The sequence below is a fragment of the Dryobates pubescens genome, chromosome 19 (genome assembly GCF_014839835.1).
Source record: "Dryobates pubescens isolate bDryPub1 chromosome 19, bDryPub1.pri, whole genome shotgun sequence".
Taxonomy (NCBI): Eukaryota; Metazoa; Chordata; class Aves; order Piciformes; family Picidae; genus Dryobates; species Dryobates pubescens.
In genome coordinates this window covers 23,293,556-23,315,637 of record NC_071630.1, presented here as the reverse complement: position 1 = coordinate 23,315,637, position 22,082 = coordinate 23,293,556, and the positions used below count along the sequence as shown (strand labels likewise).

General features: G+C 53.9%; 1 protein-coding gene across 2 annotated transcripts in view; it reads right to left on the bottom strand.

Moving 5' to 3' along the window:
* Positions 1-3,307: 3,307 nt before the first annotated feature.
* GNAO1 (G protein subunit alpha o1) overlaps positions 3,308-22,082 on the bottom strand; it is a 177,845-nt gene continuing 159,070 nt past the window's right edge. The window contains exons 7-8 of one of the 2 annotated variants that reach the window (XM_054170042.1): positions 6,466-6,619; positions 3,308-3,731 (exon numbers count right to left, since the gene is read on the bottom strand). In XM_054170042.1, coding sequence (XP_054026017.1) covers positions 3,544-3,731; positions 6,466-6,619 — 342 coding nt within the window. In that variant the 3' untranslated portion in view covers positions 3,308-3,543. Of the gene's footprint in view, positions 3,732-6,465; positions 6,620-17,180; positions 17,369-22,082 lie in introns of those variants that run through there. The other variant, XM_054170043.1, reaches the window with a different exon arrangement.

Here is a 22,082-nt window from a genome sequence, read left to right as displayed (position 1 = left end):
TTTTTTTCCCATCATTTTCCAACTCCCTTTTAAAAAGTTATTCTCATTTTCAAAGATCATTTTCTGTGTGCTTTGAAATTCTTAACCTCCTTTCATCCTTTTTTTTCCCCTATTAGTTTTTAAAGCTTTTTGGGGTTCAGCTATTTTGTAGCCTCTTCTTTCCCCCCAGCTTTGATGTTTTAAGCTTTGGGACTTTTGGTTATTTTTTTTTTGGGGGGGTGGATTTCTAAACTTTCTTTTTTTTCTTTTATTTTTTAAGGATTGGAACTTTTCAATCGATTTTTTTTTCTCCTTTCCCCCCTCATATTTTTTTCTTTTCTGGGTGGCAGCTGCTTATTGTTTTTATTATTATGTTTTCCAATATTAGTTTTTATAGAAATCTTTTTTTCCCCTCTCTTTTATTCCTCATTCTTTTAGTTTTTAAGCTTTGGGACTTTCAAATCTATTTTTCCTCCCCCTTTTTCCCCTATAATTTTCTTTTTTAAGCTTTGGGGCTTCTCACTTTCTTTTCATTATTTTTTCCCAATATTACTTTAAATTCATTTTTTTCCCCCTAACATTTTTCTTTTTCAAGCTTTGGGAGTCTCAGTTGATTGCAAATATTTTTTCCAATATTATTTTTAATCAAATTCCCCCCCCCCCCCCCCCCGTTTTTACTTTTTTGAGCTTTGGGGCTTCTCATTTCCTTTTTAGTATTTTTTTTCCCAATATTATTTTCACTCTATTTTTTGCTCATTTTTAATCTATTTTTTTCTTCTTTTATTTTCCATTCTTGTAATTTTTTTTTTTTTTTAAGGTTTGGGGCTTTTAATTTTCTTTTTTTCCTATTTTTTTTCCTTGGCCACTTTGCCCCCTTTTGAATTTATTTAATTTTATTTTTCACTTTTTATATTTCAATCCTTTTGTTGTTTGGTTTTTGCTTTCGTTTTGCTTTTCCTCAGCACAAACATGAGGGTAAAAAAAAAAAAAACCCCAAACAACAACCGAACCACCCTTCGCTAAACTGGGACCGCGGGCGGGGCTGGGGCGGGGCTGGGGCGGGGCTGGGGCGGGGCTGGGGCGGGGCTGGCAGGGTGTGGGGAAAAAGCAGCACACAAAAAAAAAGCAATTCCCGGGATGGGCTAAAAAATGAATAAAAACCAAACCAACAACACCGAACAAAAAAAATAACCCTACACAAGGGGGAAAATAATGAAATATATATATATAAGCTAAATAAAATTCATCTTTCTGTTCCACCCTCCCAGCTCCACAGGAGGGATGCAGCAGCAGCAGGAGGAGGAGGAGGAGGAAGCCTGTCCAGGGAGGAGGGTTTTGAGCTGTGCTTTGTGGATCCAAATGGGGAGAGTCCAGTGCTGCGAGGGAGGTGTTGAACCAGGAGGGAGGGGAAAAGAAACCTCCCCCCAGCCCCCAGATCTGGCCAGGGAGAGCTTGGACTACAAAGCCAGGTGGGAAATCCAACCAATGAAACCCCCCAACCCCCCCCCAAAAGCCCCAGGGAGGGAGGGTCCAACCGCATCCACCAGCCTGGGATGTGGGAGAAGTTCTCCAGCTAGGGTGGGACCATGGGAGACTGGGGGCAGCTCAGCGTTCCCCAGGCTGGGGGCAGGCTGGGGGCAGCTCAGCGTTCCCCAGGCTGGGGGCAGGCTGGGGGCAGCTCAGCGTTCCCCAGGCTGGGGGCAGCTCAGCGCTCCCCAGGCTGGGGGCAGCTCAGCGTTCCCCAGGCTGGGGGCAGGCTGGGGGCAGCTCAGCGTTCCCCAGGCTGGGGGCAGCTCAGCGTTCCCCAGGCTGGGGGCAGGCTGGGGGCAGCTCAGCGTTCCCCAGGCTGGGGGCAGCTCAGCGTTCCCCAGGCTGGGGGCAGGCTGGGGGCAGCTCAGCGTTCCCCAGGCTGGGGGCAGGCTGGGGGCAGCTCAGCGCTCCCCAGGCTGGGGGCGAACACACTTAACCACTAGAACGCTAAGATCATTTCTTCCAGAGCCAACCTGCATCAGTGACTTGTGAGGAGCATCATTAGAAAACGAACCCCCACGGAGAGGAGGAGGAGGAGAAGCCTTCCCCCTTGCACCGCAGCCCTGGCACGGCCACAGCAGGGGACACCGCCCAACCCTGGGAGCTGCCCCTTTGCCCCACAGCTGCCTCCCAGCGCCCTGGGAGGGGGTGTGGGGATTGCTTTGGGAGAGCTGCGGGGGGGGGGGGGGGAAGCCAAGGGCCAGGCAGACCCCAACCCTCCAAAGCTGTGCCAGTGGGGGAGGGGAGGGAGTGGGGGGCTGCCTACAACCCCTTCAACCAAACCAGGCAGGTGGCTGGGGGGGGGTTAAATGTTATATATATATATAAGTGTCGAGTTTTGTTTCTCCTTTTGCCTTTTCATTTACCAACTTGCAGGACAACAACGACAAGGACTTGGGGTTTTTTTTGTTTGTTTTTGCCTTTTTTTTTCGTCAGTTTCTTTGTTTTTTATTTCTCTCACTCGATCGATTTTTTTTTGTTTGTTTTTAAATCCTTTTTTGTTTGTTTCACTTCGCTGTTAGCTTTGTTTTTCCCTCTCCCCGTGCGTGTGTGGCTGTGGCTGTGTGGTTGCCTGGGGCTCGGGAGGGGGGATGGGGTGGGGGTGGGGGGGTGGTTGTCTTTAAGTTCTTATTTTTTATTTCTTTTTTATATTATTATTCCTTTTAAAATTCTTTTTATATATTTTTATTCTTAATTCTTCTTTTTTCTTCTTATTTTTATTTTTCATCCTTTTTCTTCTTTTATTCTTCTTTTAATTCCTCTTTTAAGCCTTCTTTTTTCTTCCTTTAATTCTTTTTCAGTCTTCTTTTTCTGTTTTTCTTCTTTTAAAATTATTCTTTATTCTTTATTCTTTTGGATTCTTTTTTATTCCTTTTTCTTTCCTTCTTTTTTTTCTTCCTTCTTTTCTTTTTCTCCTTTTCTCTTTTTCTTTCCCTCTTTTTCCTCTCTTTTCTTCTTGTTTTCTCTTTTCTTCTTATTTTCTCTTTCCCTTTCCTTTCTCTCCTCCTTTTCCTCTCTTTTCTTCTTATTTTCTCTTTTCCTTTCCTTTCTTTCCTCTTTTCCTTTTTTCCTCCTTTCTTTAATTTTTCTTTCTCTTCTTCTTTTTCTTTCTTTTCTCTTTTTCTTTCTTTCATTCTTTCTTCTTTTTCTTTCTTTTATTTTTCTTTCTTTCCTTCTTTCTTTTTTTTTTTTAAATTATTTTTTATTCTTCGGTTTTTATTCTTTTTGGGTTCTTTTTTATTCCTTTTTCTTCTTCTTTGTGATTTTTTTACTCTTTTTTTAAATATTATTTTTAAATTATTCTTCCCCCCCTCCCCCCCTTAATTCTTCTCCTTATTTATTTACTTATTTATTTTGTTTGTTTGCTTGAAATCTTATTTATTTCTCTTCTCTCCTGGCGCTGGCAAATCATCACCACCAGGGCAGTGGCTGGGCGCCGGTGGAGGGGGTGTTTGGGTGGGGATGTGAGGGGGGTGGTGGTGGGGGTGAGGTTGGGAGGCGGGGGGGGAAGGGAAGGGAGGGGAGAGGAGGGGCTCAGTACAAGCCGCAGCCCCGCAGGTTGTTGGCAATGATGATGTCGGTGACGGCGTCGAACACCACCTGGATGTTGTTCGTGTCCGTGGCACAGGTCATGTGGCAGTAGATCTCCTTGTTGGGGGAGCGGTTTTTGCTCTCGAATTGTGCTTGGATGTAGGCGGCCGCGTCCTCGTAGGTGTTGGGACCTGCGGAAGGGACAGGAAGGGGTTGGGGGGGAGTGCGGACACACACACAGGCGGAGCCCTCGCTGCCGCCCTCTCCACCCCCGCCCGACCCCTCGCTGCTTGCAGTGTGCTTTGAGTCTAACCAAACCCAGCCCAAAACTATTCATTTGCCACTTCTTTTGCCCCCCCGATCACCCCTCAGTAGGGCATCCTGCCCCCTTTCCCCTGTCTCCTTCCTTTTCTCTCCATCCCCTCCTTTCCATCACCTTCTTTCCACCTATCTTCCTTCTTTTCATCTTCCTCTTTTCCACCCCATCTCCTTCCTTTCCCCACCTTCCTCCTTTCTGCCATCTTCTTCCTTTCCCCTCTCCCTTTCCCCCCATCGCCTTTCCTCTTCATCTCCTATTTCCCCCATCTTCCTCCTTTTCTTTCCATCTCCTTCCTTTCCTCCTCACCACCTTCCTCTCCCCATCTTTCTCCCCTCTTCTCCACCTCCCTCTTTTCCTTCCCATTTTCCTCCTTTCATCTCCACTTCTATCATTTTCCTCTCCATGTCATCTCCATCCTTTTCCTCTCCTCTTCCCCTTTCCCCCATCTTCCTTCTTTCATCTCCATCCTTTTCCTCTCCTCTTCCCCCCATCTTCCTCCTTTCATCTCCATCCTTTTCCCCTTCACCTCCCTACTTTCACCACCACCTTCCTTCTTCCACCCCACCTGCCCCATTCCCCCCATCCCAGAGCACCTGTGCTCTATTGGAGTCTCCTCCCACCCCAGGTGTGGCCACTTTGCCCTCCCCACCCACTCCTCTTTTTAATCCCCCCTAGGGCAGGCAGTAGCCCCAAGCTGAGCCCATCTGGGCTGAGGATCCTCCTCCTGTCGACACTGGTGAGTCCCTGCGGTGCACACCGTGTTAATGGGGAGGGGGGACAAAGGCCGGGGGGCCTAGTGGCCCCCCGGTTAGGTAGGAAGATGGGTGGTAGTTAATTCATCATCCATGGATGCTGCCTGTGCTCCTCTGCATGGTATCTTGGCTGGTTGAGGGTAAGGCTTTGAGATGGGTGCAAAAATGGTGGTGGGAGAGTAGGGACTGCTTGGGGGGAGGTGAGGGCTGCTGGCTGGGGAGCAGGAGCTGCCTGGGGGGAGGTGAGGGCTGCTGGCTGGGGGAGCAGGAGCTGCCTGGGGGGAGGTGAAGGCTGCTGGCTGGGGGAGCAGGAGCTGCCTGGGGGGAGGTGAGGGCTGCTGGCTGGGGGAGCAGGAGCTGCCTGGGGGGAGGTGAAGGCTGCTGGCTGGGGGAGCAGGAGCTGCCTGGGGGGAGGTGAAGGCTGCTGGCTGGGGAGCAGGAGCTGCCTGGGGGCAGCTCCATAGCTATTTGCTTGCTCACCCAGGCAGGGAGGTTTGTTTTTGCAGGGCTGGCTGGAGAAGGGCAGATGTTGGAGCTGCAAAGTGTGCATTGCTGCTTTAAGCTGCTTAGGGCTGGCAGCGCTGCTGGGCCCCTCGCAGGCAGCCTCAAAGCCTGCTCTACACCCCTGAAATCGCCTTTGCAGGAGCTGCTCTGAGCTCCAGATTTAGTTTCCTTTTCCAGCTCGCTGCTGCTTCCCCTCCTTCCTGATATAGTGAGTGGCTGGAGGAGCTGCTAGCCTGGTACCAGCAGGCTGTCCCCCTCCTTGGGTTAGCCAGGTGGTGGTGTACAGCTCCATGGGGGATAGTTCTGAGGTGTCACCCCGGGTGGAAGGGAGGAAAGTTCTGCTGTGTTTGTCATGGAGAAGCCTAAGCACCTCCAGTAGTGGTGGTGCACTCATCCTGTAGGAGGATGGCTGCCTGGGGAAGAGGAGGCTCAGGGGAGACCTTCTTGCTCTCTCCAACTCCCTGAAGGGAGGTTGTAGCCAGGTGGGGGTTGGTCTCTTCTCCCAGGCACCCAGCAGCAGAACACAAGGACACAGTCTCAAGCTGTGCCAGGGGAGGTTCAGGCTGGCTGGTAGGAAGAAGTTCTTCCTAGCAAGAGAGATTGGCCATGGGGATGTGCTGCCCAGGGAGGTGGTGGAGTCCCCATCCCTGGAGGTGTTCAGGAAGAGCCTGGATGGGTGCTTGGTGCCATGGTTGAGTTGATCAGATGGTGCTGGGTGAGAGGTTGGACTGGATGAGCTCAAAGGTCTCTTCCAACCTGCTTAATTCTATTCTAGTCTAAGGGGTCTCTCCCCTTACTCCATGTTGTGGGGTTTTGTTCTTTTCCCCAAGCCACCTTGGCTTCACTTAACAGTGCATCTTTGTCCCCCAGAGTCCTGCTGCAGAAGGGCTCTTGCCTTCCCCAGCTGCACCCTGGGCAAAGGCCTTCCTGGGAGGGTGCATGTGGGAGATGCAGCTTGGAGGATGTGCTGTGGCCCCTCTAGCAGAGACCCTTAGCAATGGGGATGGCTCTGGCAGCTGGCTCTCACCAAGGCTTCTCCTTTCCACAGCTGCTTGTGGCTGGGGTCATTAAAGCTCTTCTCCATTAGCCTCAGCTCCTCTCAACCATCACCAGCTGCTCTTGCCCCGTTGCCACAGGAACTGACCGCGCACAGGGCACAACCCCACAGCACAAGCAAGGTGCTGGAGCCGCACAGTGGCTCTTGGAGGTGGGCAAATGCTTTTTCCTCTCCCATGCAGGCCTCCTGTCCTCTTCCTCTCCCCTTGTCTACCTCTGGGGTGAGACCAGAGCCCCCTCCCCAGCCCCGGCGCCGCGGCGGCGCGAGCAAGCCGGGCCGTGCCTGGCACGCACCTGCATATTCAGGGAAGCAGATGGTCAGAGGAGATTTCTTGATCTTCTCAGCAAATAGGTCTTTCTTGTTGAGGAAGAGGATGATGGAGGTATCGATGAAGAATTTGTTGTTACAGATGGAGTCGAAGAGCATGAGAGACTCGTGCATGCGGTTCTGCAGGGGGAGAGGGGGAGAGAGAGGCAAAGAGAAGAGAGAGTTAGAGCAGAGAACCCTTTCCTGAGCTGCAACGCTTGGAAAGAGCAAAGCCACAACCCAGATCTCTGAATAAGACAGCGGTGAGTGCTGAGGTGGTTACAGAGGTGCTGCTCTCCTCCCGCAGGCTGGAGGGCGTGCAGCTGCTCCTCCCTGCTGGCTGTTCTAGCAGGCCTGGGACTTCTGGAAGACCTGAAGCTATCTGCAGCTTCCAGGAAGAGCAGGAAAGCCCCAGCCTCTCACCTGCCCAAAGTGAGGAGTTGGCAAAGGGGGCTGCTGCGGCTTCCTGGTCTGGCCTGCATCCCTTCGGGGGCTGAGCGCCCCTCAGACGCCAGCTGCGGGGCAGACAGCACCGGCCAGGACTTGCTGGGCATGGGAAGTGGGATGGAAGAAGTTTTGGCTATCTCCAGGTGGTCCTGTGGAAGTGCTTAGAGGGGCAGCTTGTGCTGAGTGCCACCACTGTGGCAAGAGCAGTGCCAAGAGTCTGGGGCAGGTCCTGTCCCAGCTGGACCTTTCTGCCCTTGCACCGATCTTCAGCCCAGCTTTGAAAACGCCACAGTGCTGCCTGGGTTCCTGCTGAGAAATCCCAGTGCTGCTGCAGGGGGTGGGCCAAGGCAGGTGCCTCTGGACACCCCTCGCTTGTGAGCTGCTCCAGGGAGACTTGCAGCATGGGAGGAGACTTAGGAGCATCCTTACAGACTCCAAATGCTGTGACTTCTTAAACACCTGCCATTCAGAAGTGGACAGGAGCCTTGTGAAACCATTTGTCCCCCATGCTACTGAAGTTGTTGCCAGGAGAGAGTGGACAGGAGGAGGAGGGGGTGGCGAGGATGGGGATGTCCTGTGCTGAATCAGGGCACCAGCAACAGCAGCACTTTCATGCTTCCCTGTGGGGTGTCTGTGCAGGGACTTGCTGGGAGTGTGAAGGTGCCACTGGACAGGACAGATAAAGCGCTCAGAACGTTCTCCATCGTTAGCTTGCTGTTAGAAGCAGCAGAAAGCCATTCCCTGCTGCTCCACTGCCACTTCTGGGAGGTGTTTCAGGCAGTCTGTGGGCCTCTTTCATTGCTCACCCACTTAGCTGACCATCTGAACCTGAACTCTAATCATGGAGTGGGTCCTGTTGGAAGAGACCCTCAGGGGTCATCTAGTCCAGCCCCCTGCACTCAGCAGGGACACCTTCAGCTAGCTCAGGTTGCTCACAGCCCCAAACAACTGGACCTGAAAGGTTTCCAGGGATGTGGCAGAACCTTGCACAGCTTCTGGTGCAAAACCAGGGCTTGGTGGAGCCTGAAGATATTGACCCTACCACGTCCCTCTCTGCAGCCCCCTCCTGGGGCCAAGCTTCCCAAGACCTTGCCCCTGAGGTGGGGGGACAGCTCTTTGGGAGAGTTGTGTGCTGCTGAGAGCAGTGCAGCATCAACCAGGTTGGAAAAGACCTCAGAGATCATCAAGTCCAACCTGTCACCTAACCCCTCCTGGCACCTCAACCATGGCTCCAAGTGCCACATCCAATCCTTTGTTTTGGACACCTCCAGGGATGGGGACTCTGCCACCTCCCTGGGCAGGTGTGCCCCAAGCAGCAGTGGTGCTCAGGAGCAGGTGGAAACCCTCCTGCAGCAACCTTTTCCACCCCTTTGCCTCTCAATCTCCCAACAGCTCTCTTCTGGTTTTTTTGGGAGGCTCAGAGCAGAAAGCTTTGGCTCTGCTGCAGCTTGCCCAGCCCTGTGTGCTCTCCCTGGTGAAATGATGACCCAGTTGCAGGTTCTGGGGCTGCCCATGAATGTTTTATCAGTTGAGTCATTTTATTAGCTTCCACTTCAGCTGCAGCTCCTGCATGCAAAATTTAGCAGACGTCCAATTTCATCTTGCAAAGCTTCGAGATGGGCACTGTGGGCTCCTTGACAAAGAGGAGAGAGAGATGCCAAGCAGCTGCCTTCCAGTGCTTTGGGGACAGCACTTGATCCTTATCTTGACTTTAAAATGAAGAGTGAAAGGAAAAAAGAATCCTGGTTCGGGGGGGGAACCAAACTGCTGCCAAAGGATGTGGCTCCTCTTGACTCGTGGCTGCTGCCAAGGGTTGTGCCCTGAGGTTTCCACCCTGGGCAGTATCTGAGGGGTGGTGGTGTGGGGTTTTAGTTTTTCCCCCTTTCTTCTCCCAGGCACCCAGCAGCAGAACAAGAGGACACAGTCTCAAGCTGTGCCAGGGGAGGTTCAGGCTGGGTGTTATGAAGGAGTTCTTCATAGAGAGAGAGATTGGCCCTTGGGATGTGCTGCCCAGGGAGGTGGTGGAGTCCCCATCCCTGGAGGTGTCCAAGAGGGGATTGGATGTGGCACTTGGAGCCATGGTTTAGCAGCCATGAGGTGTTGGGTGACAGGTTGGACTTGCTTACCTCTGAGGACTTTTCCAACCTGACTGATTCTCTGCTAAGATGGTGGCAGGGTGATAGCCTGGAGGAGCTCTTTCAAGAGGCCCAAGGAAAATACACAAAGGAAAATCCTTTTCTTTTCCTCTTGGCTGTGAGTTTTTCTCAGGGCTTGCCTGCAGCTCTGAGCTGCAGGATAGGATTCCATGTAGTCCATCAGGAGGAGCTTCTCCACTGGGAGGGTCACAGTGGTGGAACAGGCTCCCCAGAGATGCTGTGGAGTCTATTCTGGTGTCTTTCAGGACCCATCTGGATGTGTTCCTGTGTGACCTGTGCTGGATTTTGTGCTGCTCTGGCAGGGGGGTTGCAGTGGATGATCTTCAGAGGTCTCTTCCAACCCCTGCCATCCTGTGTGATCCTGTGTATGCTGAGTCCAGCTGAAGCTAGGTCACTTGGAACTGGTGAAGCCAACAGGGGTAATGGTTCATTCTCCCTTGCCGAGTTTTCTGGAGACTTTTCTCTTGCTTCCTTTGAGTTATTTGCTTCTATTTCATGCCCCAGATAACAGAAGATCTTTGGTCTCACCAGACAAGAGCATCCTGGCCCAAGTGTTAGCTTAAAGGGAAGGAGAGGTGCTCCAAGCCCTATAATGCTGCAAGGGGAAAAGAGGGGTCAAGGTAGGAGTGGCTTCTTTGCCTCTGTGTTCACAAGGCTCCGGCGAGGAGGTGATGGGAAAGAAATGCAAAGCTTGTAATGGGTCTGCAGCTGAAGCAGTGGGACAAGAGGGATGCTCTCCCCCACTGCTCCATGCCTGAGCTGAGCATTCTCCACTCAAAGCTGGATACATACAGATGAACAGCAGCAGAGACAGATGAGCTGGCATCAATACACGTGGGCAAGAAGCTCCAGGAGAGGAGGAGAGACTTCAAGGAACCAACAGCAACCATGGTGTGAAGCTCTTCTGCTTTGAGGAGGAAAACTTCCAGCCCAAGCAGAGAAAACTGAATGCTTTTGGCTCCTCTCCTTTCCCCAGTTCCTCATTTCCAGGTGCAGATGGAGCCTGTGGTGCCTGGGCACGGAGAAGATGTAGGCTTCTGGGGCCTGGAGAAGCTGGGAGGCACTGAAGGGAGGCACAATAAAACCCTCTCACACTAGAAAAGAGCTGGCACTTTATTAACAGTTTGTAACTAATAAATACATTGCCCACAGCCAATAAATTATTACAACACCTAATGCTCTAGTCGACCAATGGACAGGCGCCCTGCAGTACAAAATTACAGTTAATACAGTTTGGGCCATCAAACATGCAGGAGAAATCAGCAGGGAAGCCAAAGGAAGATCCTGGTGGCCTCTGGTGCTCCTTCAGGAGGAAAGGTGGTGGGGAAGCAGGGGGAGACAGCCCAGAGGTGGGGCGGTGGTCGCTGTTCCCTTGTCGAGCTGAAGGGAGGAAAGGGAGGTGGAGGGGATAGAGCTGAGGGGGTTAAATCGGTCACAGGATGCCAGGTTGGAAGGGACTTCAAGGATCACCTGGCCCAGCCTTTCAATGAGGGGCTGGGCCAGTGAATGGGGCAGGGGCAGGTCTTTGAACAACCCTCCTTGCTTGCCTGGTGCTGCTGGGCTGCTCCAGTGCTGGAAAAAGCTGCTGAGACTCAGGCACTGCTGGAAATGATCTTGTCAGCCACTGTCCTCTCCTCTCCCACCCCTGGAGCAGGGCTTTCGGACCCAGAGCCGACTGCCTGTGCCACAGGGCAGCCAGTGTTTAATCTCAGTGGTCTCTTCCAAGGCACTGGGTGGGTGAGGGGCTAGGGCAGAAGGTGCTGGGCTGGCTCCCAGCCCTCCTCCTCCTCCTCCCCAGGTCTCTCCTTCCCATGCCTGCTGCACCCAGTGCCTGTGGAGCACTGATGTGCCCTTTCCAGGAGATGGAGGTGGTTCTGCCCTCCCTCAAATCCAGCTCTTTCCTTCTCCCTCTGCCTGTGGTGTGCTGGCTGGGAGGCTCTGGTTCTCCTCTTGTTAATGCATCAATCTATGGGGGTCAGGCTTGTATCCACCAGTTAGTCTTTGCAGCACCTCAGGGGCTGCTGCTCCTGGGAGAAGTCCCTTCCCACAAGCCATGTCCTCAGTGTAACATCGTCTCTAGGTCAGGTACCTCTGCCTGTCAGCAGCACTCCCCTGGTGCCACCAGAGGAGCTTGGCAGTGGTGATGGACACTCAGGGTGCTTTGGGAGAGTGTTTCTGTCTGCTCTTTCCTCTGGGGAGATGGAGGCAAGAGCATGGTCTGCTCCCTTGTGCCACCTGGCCCGTGTCTCTGCTTTCTTGTGCCTGCACTGGGGATGCAAGTGTGTGCTGGGTAGGTCAGGATGGTGCTCAGCACCACCACCACCACCTCTGCTGACCCTGCAGGTCCTTAATGAATGTTTTATTTAGTCCCTTTGGAAACAGCCAGGGAGAAGGTTTGGTTCAAATCTGGCCCATGACAAAGACACAGAGAGAGGAGTCCTAAGCTTCTCTGATTGACCAGGGGTCAGCCCTGTTCCCAGGAGCTCCACCACCCTCCCTGGCTTCAGGAGATCTCTTGGCCACAAGCTCCTCGGGCAGGTGGCACAGGCTGGTCCCTTTCACAGCATCAGCTGCAAAATGCCCTGTGGAGGCTGTCTGTGGTGAGCTGCATGGCACACAGCAGTTGACTGGGCACAAGGAAGATGTTCTGGCAAGAGGACCTCTGCTACATCCCACCCTGACCTGGAGGCCTGAGGTCTGTCCCTTTGCAAGCAAGTGCTGGGCTCATGCCACGGCAGCTCCAAGCCACCAGGGGTGTTTGGATGTCCATTACAGTGCAGGCTGCTCTCATGAGCAACCTCAGTGCCCTGTAAAACACCACCACACCAACTGGGGAGGCACAAGGGCCCTCCTGCTCCCCAGGAGGTTCTCCCCACTGCTCAAGAAAATCAAATGGCCTTTGGGACACCGTGGCTGGATCGTACTGTGTGCTTTCCTGGGGCTCTTTATTGCTGCTTCCCTGGGCCAGCCCTGCTACTGCATCCTCCCAAGGAGGAGCCTAACCCTGCAGCCTCATCTCAGTGCTTTCCTTCTCCCTGTTTCACTGGAATGGTTGTTGAAATAAAGGAGCCCCTTGCACCATTCTTGTCTCATGGCTCCACACCCCCAGCCCCTCATGATGGAGCCAGTGGAGAGGCTTCCTTCTTCCTTTGTGCTGCTGCCTGATGCCCATCATGAGTTGCTAACACTGTGCTCAACCTGATGCCCCTCAGCTGCTGCTGCTGGCTAAGTGACCTGAGTCACTGCAAACCTCCTGCAGCCCCCGAGGGGCTCCTTTGGCAAACCCCCACCTTAGCTCTGAGGGGCAGCAGGGTGCATCCCCAGCTGGTTGTGTTTCACAGAATCATTAAGGTTGGAAAACCCCTCTGAGATCATTGAGTCCAACCATCAACCCAACAGCACCACTGCCATCAAACCCTGCCCCCAGGTGCCATGGCCACATGTTTCTTGAACATCTCCAGGCATGGGGACTCCACCACCTCCCTGGGCAGCCTCTGCCAATCCCTGACCATTCCTGCAGCAAAGAACATTTTCCTCATCTCCAACCTCAGCCTCCCCTGGCACAATTCCAGGCCATTTCCTCTCCTTCTCTCACCTGAGACTAGGCAGAAGAGACCAACCCCAACCTCCCTGCAACCTCCTGCCAGGGAGCTGTAGAGAGCAGTGAGGTCTCCCCTCAGCCTCCTCTTCTCCACACTAAACAATCCTCCCCCCTCAGCTGCTCCTCACAGGCCTCACTCTCCATTTGTGCTTTTCAAACCTGTGCCCTGGTGCCACTGCTGCTTGCAGCATCCCTGCTGCGTGGAGCCTGCTGCTGGAACAAGGCTCAGGGTGTGGGCAGGTCAGGCTTTGGAGGACAAGGGGCTACGAAGAAGGAGGCTTTTGAGAGCAGGAGATGCATTCCAAAGCCTCCATGCCAGGCAGCTGCTGGTGTTCAGGGAAACCACAGGGCAAAAGCTGGCCTGTGGAAGGCACATCTGTCAGCAGGGGCTGGGGGGGTGCGGGATGCCAGCGGTGAGCGAGGCTTTGGCAGGCGTTCTGCAGGCAGACATCTCCCTGTGGCCATCCAGCAGCAGAAACAGTGGCACTCAACCCTGGAAGCATTTCAGCTGCCACATGCTGCTTCCAGCCTCTGTCACCCTGTCCTCGTGACGCTCCTGTGAGGCAGGGAGAGGCAGCAGCAGCAGCTGAAAGCAAGCTGGAGATGTTTAATATGCCAGAGAACGAGAGACACAGCTCTGCGTGGCCACATTGCCTCCTGTCTCCCTTTTCTCCCTGTGGAGCACCAGACATTGGTTCTCACCTGGGGAACCAGCTGGAGCAGCGGAGGGGATGGGGCAAGAGGGGGTGAGGGCAGGGGAGCCGAATCCAGCCTGGAGCACAGCACTGCTGGCTCGGCTGCACGTGGCAGAGCTTGGGGTTGAGCTCCTTGAAACTGTCCTTACCAAAACAGCCCTCTGCACCTCATAGGATCATGGAATTGGCTGGGTTGGAAAAGACCTCTTGGATCATTGAGTCCAACCAGCAATCCAACCCACCATGGCCATCAAACCCTGCCCCCAGGTGCCATGGCCACAGGTTTGTTGAACACCTCCAGGTGTGGGGACTCCACCACCTCCCTGGGCAGCCTCTGCCAATCCCTGACCACTCCTGCAGCAAAGAAATAGTTCCTAATCTCCAACCTCAGCCTCCCCTGGCACAATTCCAGGCCACTGCCTCTCCTTCTATCACCTGAGACCAGGGAGAAGAGACCAACCCCAAGCTCACTGCAGCCTCTTTTCAGGGAGCTGTGCAGAGCAAGGAGGTCTCCCCTCAGCCTCCTCCTCTCCACACAATTCCACCTCCCTCAGCTGCTCCTCATTTGTACTGGGAGCTCCTGAAGCCTTGGCTTGGTGCTGCCTTCTCTGAGAGCAGCATCTGCTGCGTCCTTGGGTGAAATGTCAGCCACAGCAAGGGGTGGAACAGGAAATCTCCAGGATCCCAGTGCTGCTGCTCAAACTCTTCTGACAGAGCCCAATGGGAGAGCTGCCTGGCTGCCAGCAGGAGCCATCAGTGCACCCCAGTGCACAGGGCTGGGTCTAGCAGTCCCCTCCACTTCATGTGCCCAACAGCTCACCTCTCAGCCCTCCTTTTGGCACCCAGTGCACGTTGGGATGCTGGCTGACACCGCTGGGACAAGCCACCTGCCCGGGACAGGTGCTCCAGGAGCATCCCCATCCCTCTGTCCCTTCAGCTCCTACTGCCATCAGCTGGTACCTCACAAGGAACCAACGAACTGGGCAGGTGCTTCCCACTGGGAATCCTTCCTTTGGAAGGAAAAAAAACCCTTCCCACTGACTTTGGAAATCCTAAGCTAAGCCAAACACAAGGAGAGGTGCAGGGCTCCTGTCAGGGTTCCTTTGGTTTAGGGCTGTAGGGCAGGGCACACCAGCATTAAATGGAGCTGAGAGAGAGGGGCTGGGAGCTGGGAAATCAAGTTGGGCTGTGGGCTGAGGAGCAGAGGGGAGCTCCTGGCTTTGCTGGCTGGCCAGCTCGCTGAGGGAGCTGATGCCACCAGAGGGATTTTAAGGCTGAGCTGGTGAAGAGCAAGGTGGGCACTGCCTGGTGCCAGAGCAGGGGGGCAGAGACCTGCTGTTATTGCTGTCAGTGCCCAGCAGAGCAGCAGTGCCTCCTCACTGGCCACATCAAAGCCACTTTTACCCTCTAAAGCTTTGCAGGGGGTTACTGAGGCAGCTGCTGGGCTGTGAGCTGCCCTCCTCCACAGGCCTCCCCTCTTTGCCCTGGGGTGCTCCTGCTCACACCCCTGCCTGGGGTTTTGTCACCACTGTCCCATGAGCACTGTCCTGACAGAACACAACTTCTGATGGGGACTCTCCTCCAGCTCCCAGGTGCCCTTCTCCTCCTGTCCTCCCTGCTGCCTCAACCTGCCTCATCTCCCTTCTGCAACTTCTCTCCCTCAAACTCTCCCCCTCAAACCTTCCCATTGGTGCTCTGCGACACCACAGCTGCTTCTGCCCCTGCCTCCCACACGCTGGTGCTCACCAGGACCCTTGCCTTTGGGCTGTGCTGCTTTGGGCTGCTCTTTCCTACACAGGCACAGTAAGATATTGCCCCTCTCAAACATGGCACTGGGGAAAACTCCTGAGACCTCCTGAGACCTGTAAGACAGCCCTGGCTTGAGCTCCCAAGAGAGGACTTGTGGCTTGCCCTGGATCAGGCAGAGGAGAGGCAGGGATCAGCACTGCCCCAGGGTGACACCACAGGTGGGACCTTGGGGGTGGCCATCTCACCCAGACACCAAACAGACTCTCAAGGTGGACTCTGGAGGGTCCCTCTGCACTCCCAGAGGTGACACCCTGCCTCTCTCAGTCCCCTCTGCCTGCACCCCAGGAGTCCAGAGCTCTTGGTGATGGCAGGCAGATGGCCACAGCCCAGCCGTGTCTGTCCTCTCTGTGCCCCCACATTTGGCTGTGCTAGGTGCTGCCCCAGCCCTTTCCACACCTCCCCTCCTGCCCTTCCTTCCTCCTTTCCCTCTCTTCCTTGCACTTTCCCTTCCTGCTCCATCACTTGACTCAACTCAGCTGCCTGAGCCCTTCCTTGGCACCCTGTGGCCGGCATAAACCATCCCCCTTGCTTTAGGTACTGGAGACACCAACCCTGCCGCTGGCTCTCTTGGTGCCCAGGCAGGAGAGGGCACAGGCTAGCCTGAGAGGGCTCAGAGTGCAAGGCTGGGCTTCTCAAGGCTAGTCAGATGCCAGAGAGGCACACCTAGTCGTGCTGAGGTTTCCCAAGCACCTCTCCTTGTGTCAGTTCCTCGAAGGCCAAACCCTGCCTGGAGGAAGCCAGGAGTAAAGATTGTTGGTGCACCCCAGCACTTCAGGGCTGATGCTTAGGAAGAGGAGCCCCAGCTGTGCTGAAACCAGCAGGTGCTTTGGGGAAGGCTGCTGGGTACCCAGGCAGGACACCCCAGGAGGTGCAAGGGCCCCAGCACGATGCCATCCCCAGGGCATCCTGGCTGCCTACGCTCCGGAGGTCCCAGCCCAGCTGCCGCCACCTTGCTCTGCTCCCTGGCATCCAGGGAAGAGCCTATGGAAGGGGTTACTGAAACCACTAGACTCATCTTGGCATTAATTGGAGAGGCTTGAGGTAAGACTGCTACCAGCAAGGAATGGTTTTAGGCAAGGCTTAGTAGGTTGTGTTACTGTGTCTGCCTCAGACACCAGCAGAGCTCAGCAGGGCTGCCTGCCTGCTCAGAGCTGGCTGGGCACAAAAAGGAGGCTGTCCAAACCCAAGCCCCCAGCTCTGGGGTGAGAACTGGAGCCTGAAGGCACCCTCCCAATGATCAGGTTGCAGCTAGCACTTCCCAAAAGGAATGCTGCTGAAAGAAGCAAGAGGACTAGAAGCATCCCTTCATTTCAATGCAAAAAAGAGAAGAGGATAGCAGAGAAGGAAGTTTCAGTTCCCAGCTACCACTGGTGCTGAGCAGTGTTTTAAGGCTTTGATTCTTTCTTTTGTTTTTTTCTTTTTCTGTTTTTTTGGGGCTTTTTTTTTTAATAAAAAAGGAAGTGCTTTTGTCTTTTGGCAGTTGAGAGGCACTCAGTGGGGACAGCCCCAGCTCCCTCTACAGCACTGGGAGCTGCGAGCGGGGAGCAGAACCAGGCAGCAAGGGAATGAACCCAAAAGAAACCCCAATGGAGGGGGGTCAAAAAAGGGAAAACAGGGGGGCTGGGGACAGCAGAACTGGCTGCAGAGGGCGGTGGGGTGGGAGGAGGGGGTCCTGCTTCTTTTCCTCAGTGCCTTCTGAGGAGGAAACAACAAAAGATAAACCAAGGAAGGGAGAGGACCTGTCTGTGGGGCTGAAGGAGGCTGCTGGAGGGGAGGGGAGGGGAGGGGAAGGGAAGGGAAGGGAAGGGAAGGGAAGGGAAGGGAAGGGAAGGGAAGGGAAGGGAAGGGAAGGGAAGGGAAGGGAAGGGAAGGGAAGGGAAGGGAAGGGAAGGGAAGGGAAGGGAAGGGAAGGGAAGGGAAGGGAAGGGAAGGGAAGGGGAGGGGAGGGGAGGGGAGGGGAGGGGAGGGGAGGGGAGGGGAGGGGAGGGGAGGGTTCAGTAGAGTCCGCAGCCCCGCAGGTTGTTGGCGATGATGACGTCGGTGACGGCGTCGAAGACGAACTGGATGTTGTTGGTGTCGGTGGCGCAGGTGATGTGTGTGTAGATCTCCTTGTTGGGGGACTTGTTCTTGCTCTCATACTGAGCCTGGATGTAAGCCACTGCCTCCGTGAAAGAGCTGGGGCCTAAGGAGAGAGAGCCCAGATGGAAGGCAGGTTAAGGCTCATGGAGGCCCCACACCCCTGGGGTTCAGAGGGAGTGAGGGGCAGTGGTTTGGAACTGGAGCAGGGGAGGTGCAGGCTGGACGTTGGGAGGAAGCTCCTCACAATGAAAGGGAGGAAGTACTGAAAGAGGTTGCCCAGGGATATGGTCGAGACTCCAATCCTGGAGACAGTCAAGGTCAAACTTGGTGGGGCCCTGAGCAGCCTGCTGTAGTTGGAGGTGTCCCTGCTGACTGGAGGGGGGTGGGACAGGATGACCTTTCAGGGTCCCTTCCACCCTGTTCCATTCTGTGAAGATCCACAAAGCAGGTCCACAAAACGTGACCAGGAAGGAGTAAAAGGTGCAGGTTTGTCTCATGGAGAAAAGAGGGGAAAGGGAGAGGGCTACTGGGAGACTTCAGAGAAGCTTTGGGGCAGTGGTTTGAAACTAGAGCAGGGTAGGTTTAGGTTGGGCATCAGCAGGAAGCTCCTCACAGTGAAGGTGATGAACAGGTTGTCCAGGGATGTGGTTGAGACCCCATCCCTGCAGACGTTTAAGATCAGACTGGATGGAGCTCTGGGCAACCTGCTCTAGTTGGAGGTGTCCAAGCTGACTGCCAGGACTGCTGCAAAGGTGGAGATGTTCTCCCCCTGCCACCTCAGCTGTACTTTTTTTATCCTGAGTTGCTTTTTATAGTCCATAGAGATGAAATGGATGGAGTGGACTGAGTGTTAAACAGAGCTGTGATGGGAAAAGCAGAAGAAATTCCACATCATGCTGATGACAAAGGAGGTAAAGAGCCTGCCAGGAATGCAGTAAGTCCTTGACCTGGTGCAAAGGCTCATGGTTTGGGTTTGGGGTGGGTTTTTTTCCCTTTTTTTAGGTTGTTTGATTAAAGTTTCAGCTTTTGATGGAAAAGAAGAGCTGAAGTGGCTGTGAATTGAGGACAGCGTTGGCAACTGTGCCCTCCTTTCCCTGAACCCCTAAGAGAAAAGGAGATGAAAGGATCCAGCCTCTGTTACAGGGCAAAGGGGGGGGTGGTTCTCACATTAAAAAGCACAGGAAAGCTGATACAAAATGTCCCTCTCTGAGAAATGAGGGTTGCAGAGCTCTCTGCCAGGGCTCTGGCTGAAATCCCACCACCAGCAGTTTCTTGGTTTGATGTCTGTGCCAAGCCTCATTCAGCATCAGGATTTGTGCTACAAAAGCTCAAGAGCAGTCATGCAAAAGAGCAGATCCGTTCTCATCTGGCCAGCCTGGACACTGCTCACACACACAGCTCCACTCAGCCACCTCCTCAGGTCTGCTAGACCCAGATTCTGTGGCTGGCCTGGGGCACAGCCCTCCAGCTTGGCTGCTTTTGCCCAGTGCCAGTGCCCACGAGCCATGGAAGGTCCTGCAGTGGTAGTGCTCTTGCATCCCTCGCCCTCCACCATGCTTTAGTGGTGGGAAATGCTGTCTGCTAGAGAGAACCTTCCTCGGGCTTGACATTTGCTGTGCTTGAAGGCAGCTGATGTAGGCACTCACTTGCACCTACCTGATTTAGGGACTGGAGCATCTCTCCTATGAAGAAAGTCTGAGCCCTGGGGCTGCTTAGTGTGGAGAGAAGGCTGAGAAGGGACCTGATCAATGTCTGTCAGTGTCTGAGGGGTGGGTGTCAAGATGAAGGTGCCAGGCTCCTCTCAGTGGTGCCCAGCGAAGGAACAGAGAAGGAACAATAGGTACAAGCTGGGACCTAGGGAGTTCCACCTCAACATGAGGGAAAACTTTGCTGTGAGCAGGCTGGAGCCCTGGAGCAGGCTGCCCAGAGAGATCATGGAGTCTCCTTCTCTGGAGACTTTCAAACCCTGCCTGGTTGTGCTCCTGTGTGCCCTGCCCCGGGGGATCTCTAAAGGCCACTTCCAACCCCGAGCACTCTGTGATTCTAGGTACATGCATCGCATCGCTGGTTGACGACACACGCTCATGAAGCACATGAGACTTGTCAGGCCCATGAGACTTGAGACCCTGCTGCAAGCAAGAGAAGCAAAGTGTTTTCTGGGGGTTGAAGAGCTCTGCAAAGAATCTGGGAAGAGTTCCACCTGCTGTGCCCAACCAGGAGGGTATCTGATGAAAGGGAAGTTGGCTGTCCCAAGGCATTGAGGATTTAGGTGATGGCTTTCTTGTGGGAGAAGAGGGAATCACTAATGCCAGCTTGGTTTAAAAGCTGCTCTGGAATCTGCTGCTGCTGCTGGGCTAAGTACTGTGGGCTAGGCACAAGTGTGGGTGGGGGTGTGGATGGATGGATGAAGGGGATGGAAGCAACCAGAGCTCCATCATGCAGCTGTGGATGAACCCTTCTAACAATTCTGTCAGCAGAACTGATGGACATCAGAAGCTTCCTTTCATGAAAGGCATTTTGTGGCACCTGCCTGTGATGGTGAAAGCACACTGGTTTGATTTAAAGGCTTCCAGCAAATGACTCTTTGGCACTCCAGGGCAACTTTCTGCTAATGCTGTGTTTGGTTTGTTTTTTAATCATCACCATCCAAGATGAGGTCAGCAAAGCAGGGGTGAGCAAGCCCAAGAGTGTGCTAGGGTCTAAAGTCTGGGCAGGAGTTGGCTTCTAACTTAAATGGCATTGCAAATGCCTGGGAGGAGATGTTCTTCACCTCTGATTCACTGTTGGGGCAGTGGAAGAGCTTCCAGCCCTTTCTGATGGATCAACAAACCAAGAGGTTGGTGGAGAGGCTGAGGGAGCTGGGGTTGCTTAGCCTGCAGAAGAGGAGGCTCAGGGGAGACCTTGCTGTCTCAAACTACCTAAAGGGAGGTTGTAGCCAGCTGGGGGTTGGTCTCTTCTCCCAGGCACCCAGCACCAGAACAAGAGGACACAGTCTCAAGCTGTGCCAGGGGAGGTTTAGGCTGGAGGTGAGGAGAAAGTTCTTCCCAGAGAGAGCTGTTGGCCATTGGGATGTGCTGCCCAGGGAGGTGGTGGAGTCCCCATCCCTGGAGGTGTTCAGGAGGGGATTGGATGTGGCCCTTGGAGCCATGGTTTAATAGCCATGAAGTGCTGGGTGAGAGGTTGGACTTGCTGATCTCTGAGGTCTTTTCCAACCTTATTGATTCTATGACTCTATGTTCTTCTGGGTTCACCTCCACAGCCACAGCCCATTCAGCCCCCAGGTAGCTGCTGATCGTTTCTGCCTGTTCACAGTGAGAAAGCCAAGTGCTGGGAGATAGGAAGCTCTGGTTAATCATTTGTTGGCCTGCCCAGGGATGTGACACTCTGGGTGCTCCTGGTTCACAGCTCCATTTCCTGACAAAGAAAGGGATGTGCTCCTCTCTCTGCCGGCTGGATTCAGCTGGGTGTCTCTGGTGAGCCTAAGTGATTCATGACGGTAGAAGCTTATTTTGGTGCTGTCTCAGGATGCTGAGGAGGGCTTGTGGAAGCTGGCAGGATGCAGCAGGGAGCAGCTGCAGCCTCGGCATGGGTGATGGATTCTCAAGCACTAGGGGGTCAGCTGCCAGGCAGGCAGCAGAAGTGAGGCTTCCCTGCACGTTGCCCCATTGCAGAACCTCTTCTCTGATCTCCAAGCAGCACTGAGAGCCTCCTTGGCTCTTCCCTGCACTGTGGGTTAAGAGGTGTGGGTGGGCAGTGCCTAAGGAAAATCAGGCTCCTCCTTTTCTATCTGCACTTGACTGAAAGCTTTCCCATGGCCAGAAGCTTGGTGTCAGCCAGCCTGAGAGCAAAACTGGGGGCCTCCTAAACTAGTGTGACAAAAGTCTCCACCTCGAGCCAAAGCAGCCAAGCTGTGGGACCTGCTGTCTGCAGGGCTGGGTAGAGTCAGGAACCACAGAAGGATTCTCATGGTGGTCAGCCAGGACCCACAGGGCAACTTGTCCACAGAGTGATAGAATTGTTCAGGTGGGAAAAGACCTTTAAGAACATCCAACCATTAACCCAGCACTGCCAAGGCCACGGCTAAACCACGTCCCTCAGCACCACACCTCCATGGCTTTTCAAACCCTGCAGAGATGATTCATCAACCACTTCCCTGGGCAGCCTGTTCCAGGCCTTCTCAGCCCTTTGGGGGATGAAATTGTTCCTCATGTCCAACCTAAACCTCCCCTGATGCCATTTCCTCTTGTCCTGTCAGTTGTGCCTTGTGAGAAAAGACCAACACCTGCCTGGCTCCAGCCTCCTTTCAGGGAGCTGTAGAGAGCCAGAAGGTGTCTCCTCAGCCTGCCTTTCTCCAGGGGATGTGCCTGATTATGACACAGCAGAGATGGGCTCCAGATGAAGAACAGCCTGACAGAGCCTGCGTGTTGGTCTCCCAGAGACCAGCTGCCCACTGATGATGGTTAAGCAAACTGTGTTTCTGAGGGACCTGTTCATGTTCCTAAGTGATGCTGGGAGCCAGAGCATGGGTCTGGGGAGGGGGATGCCAGCTCCATACCTGAAGGTGGCATCAGAACCACCTGTGAGGCAGAGATCAAATGCTCAGTTGTGGTGGCCCTTTGCTGGCAAAGAGCTTGGCTTCAAGTCATCTTCACACTTTAAGTGGGCCACTGGTCATGGTGGGGGTGATCCTATGGCATTCCTTGAAATACAACTTGCAGGGAAGTGAGTGGGAAATCTTTAGCCTGGTAGCCTGTGATGCATCACAGCATCACAGCATCTCAGCATGGTGGGGGCTGGAGGGACCTCTGGGGATCACC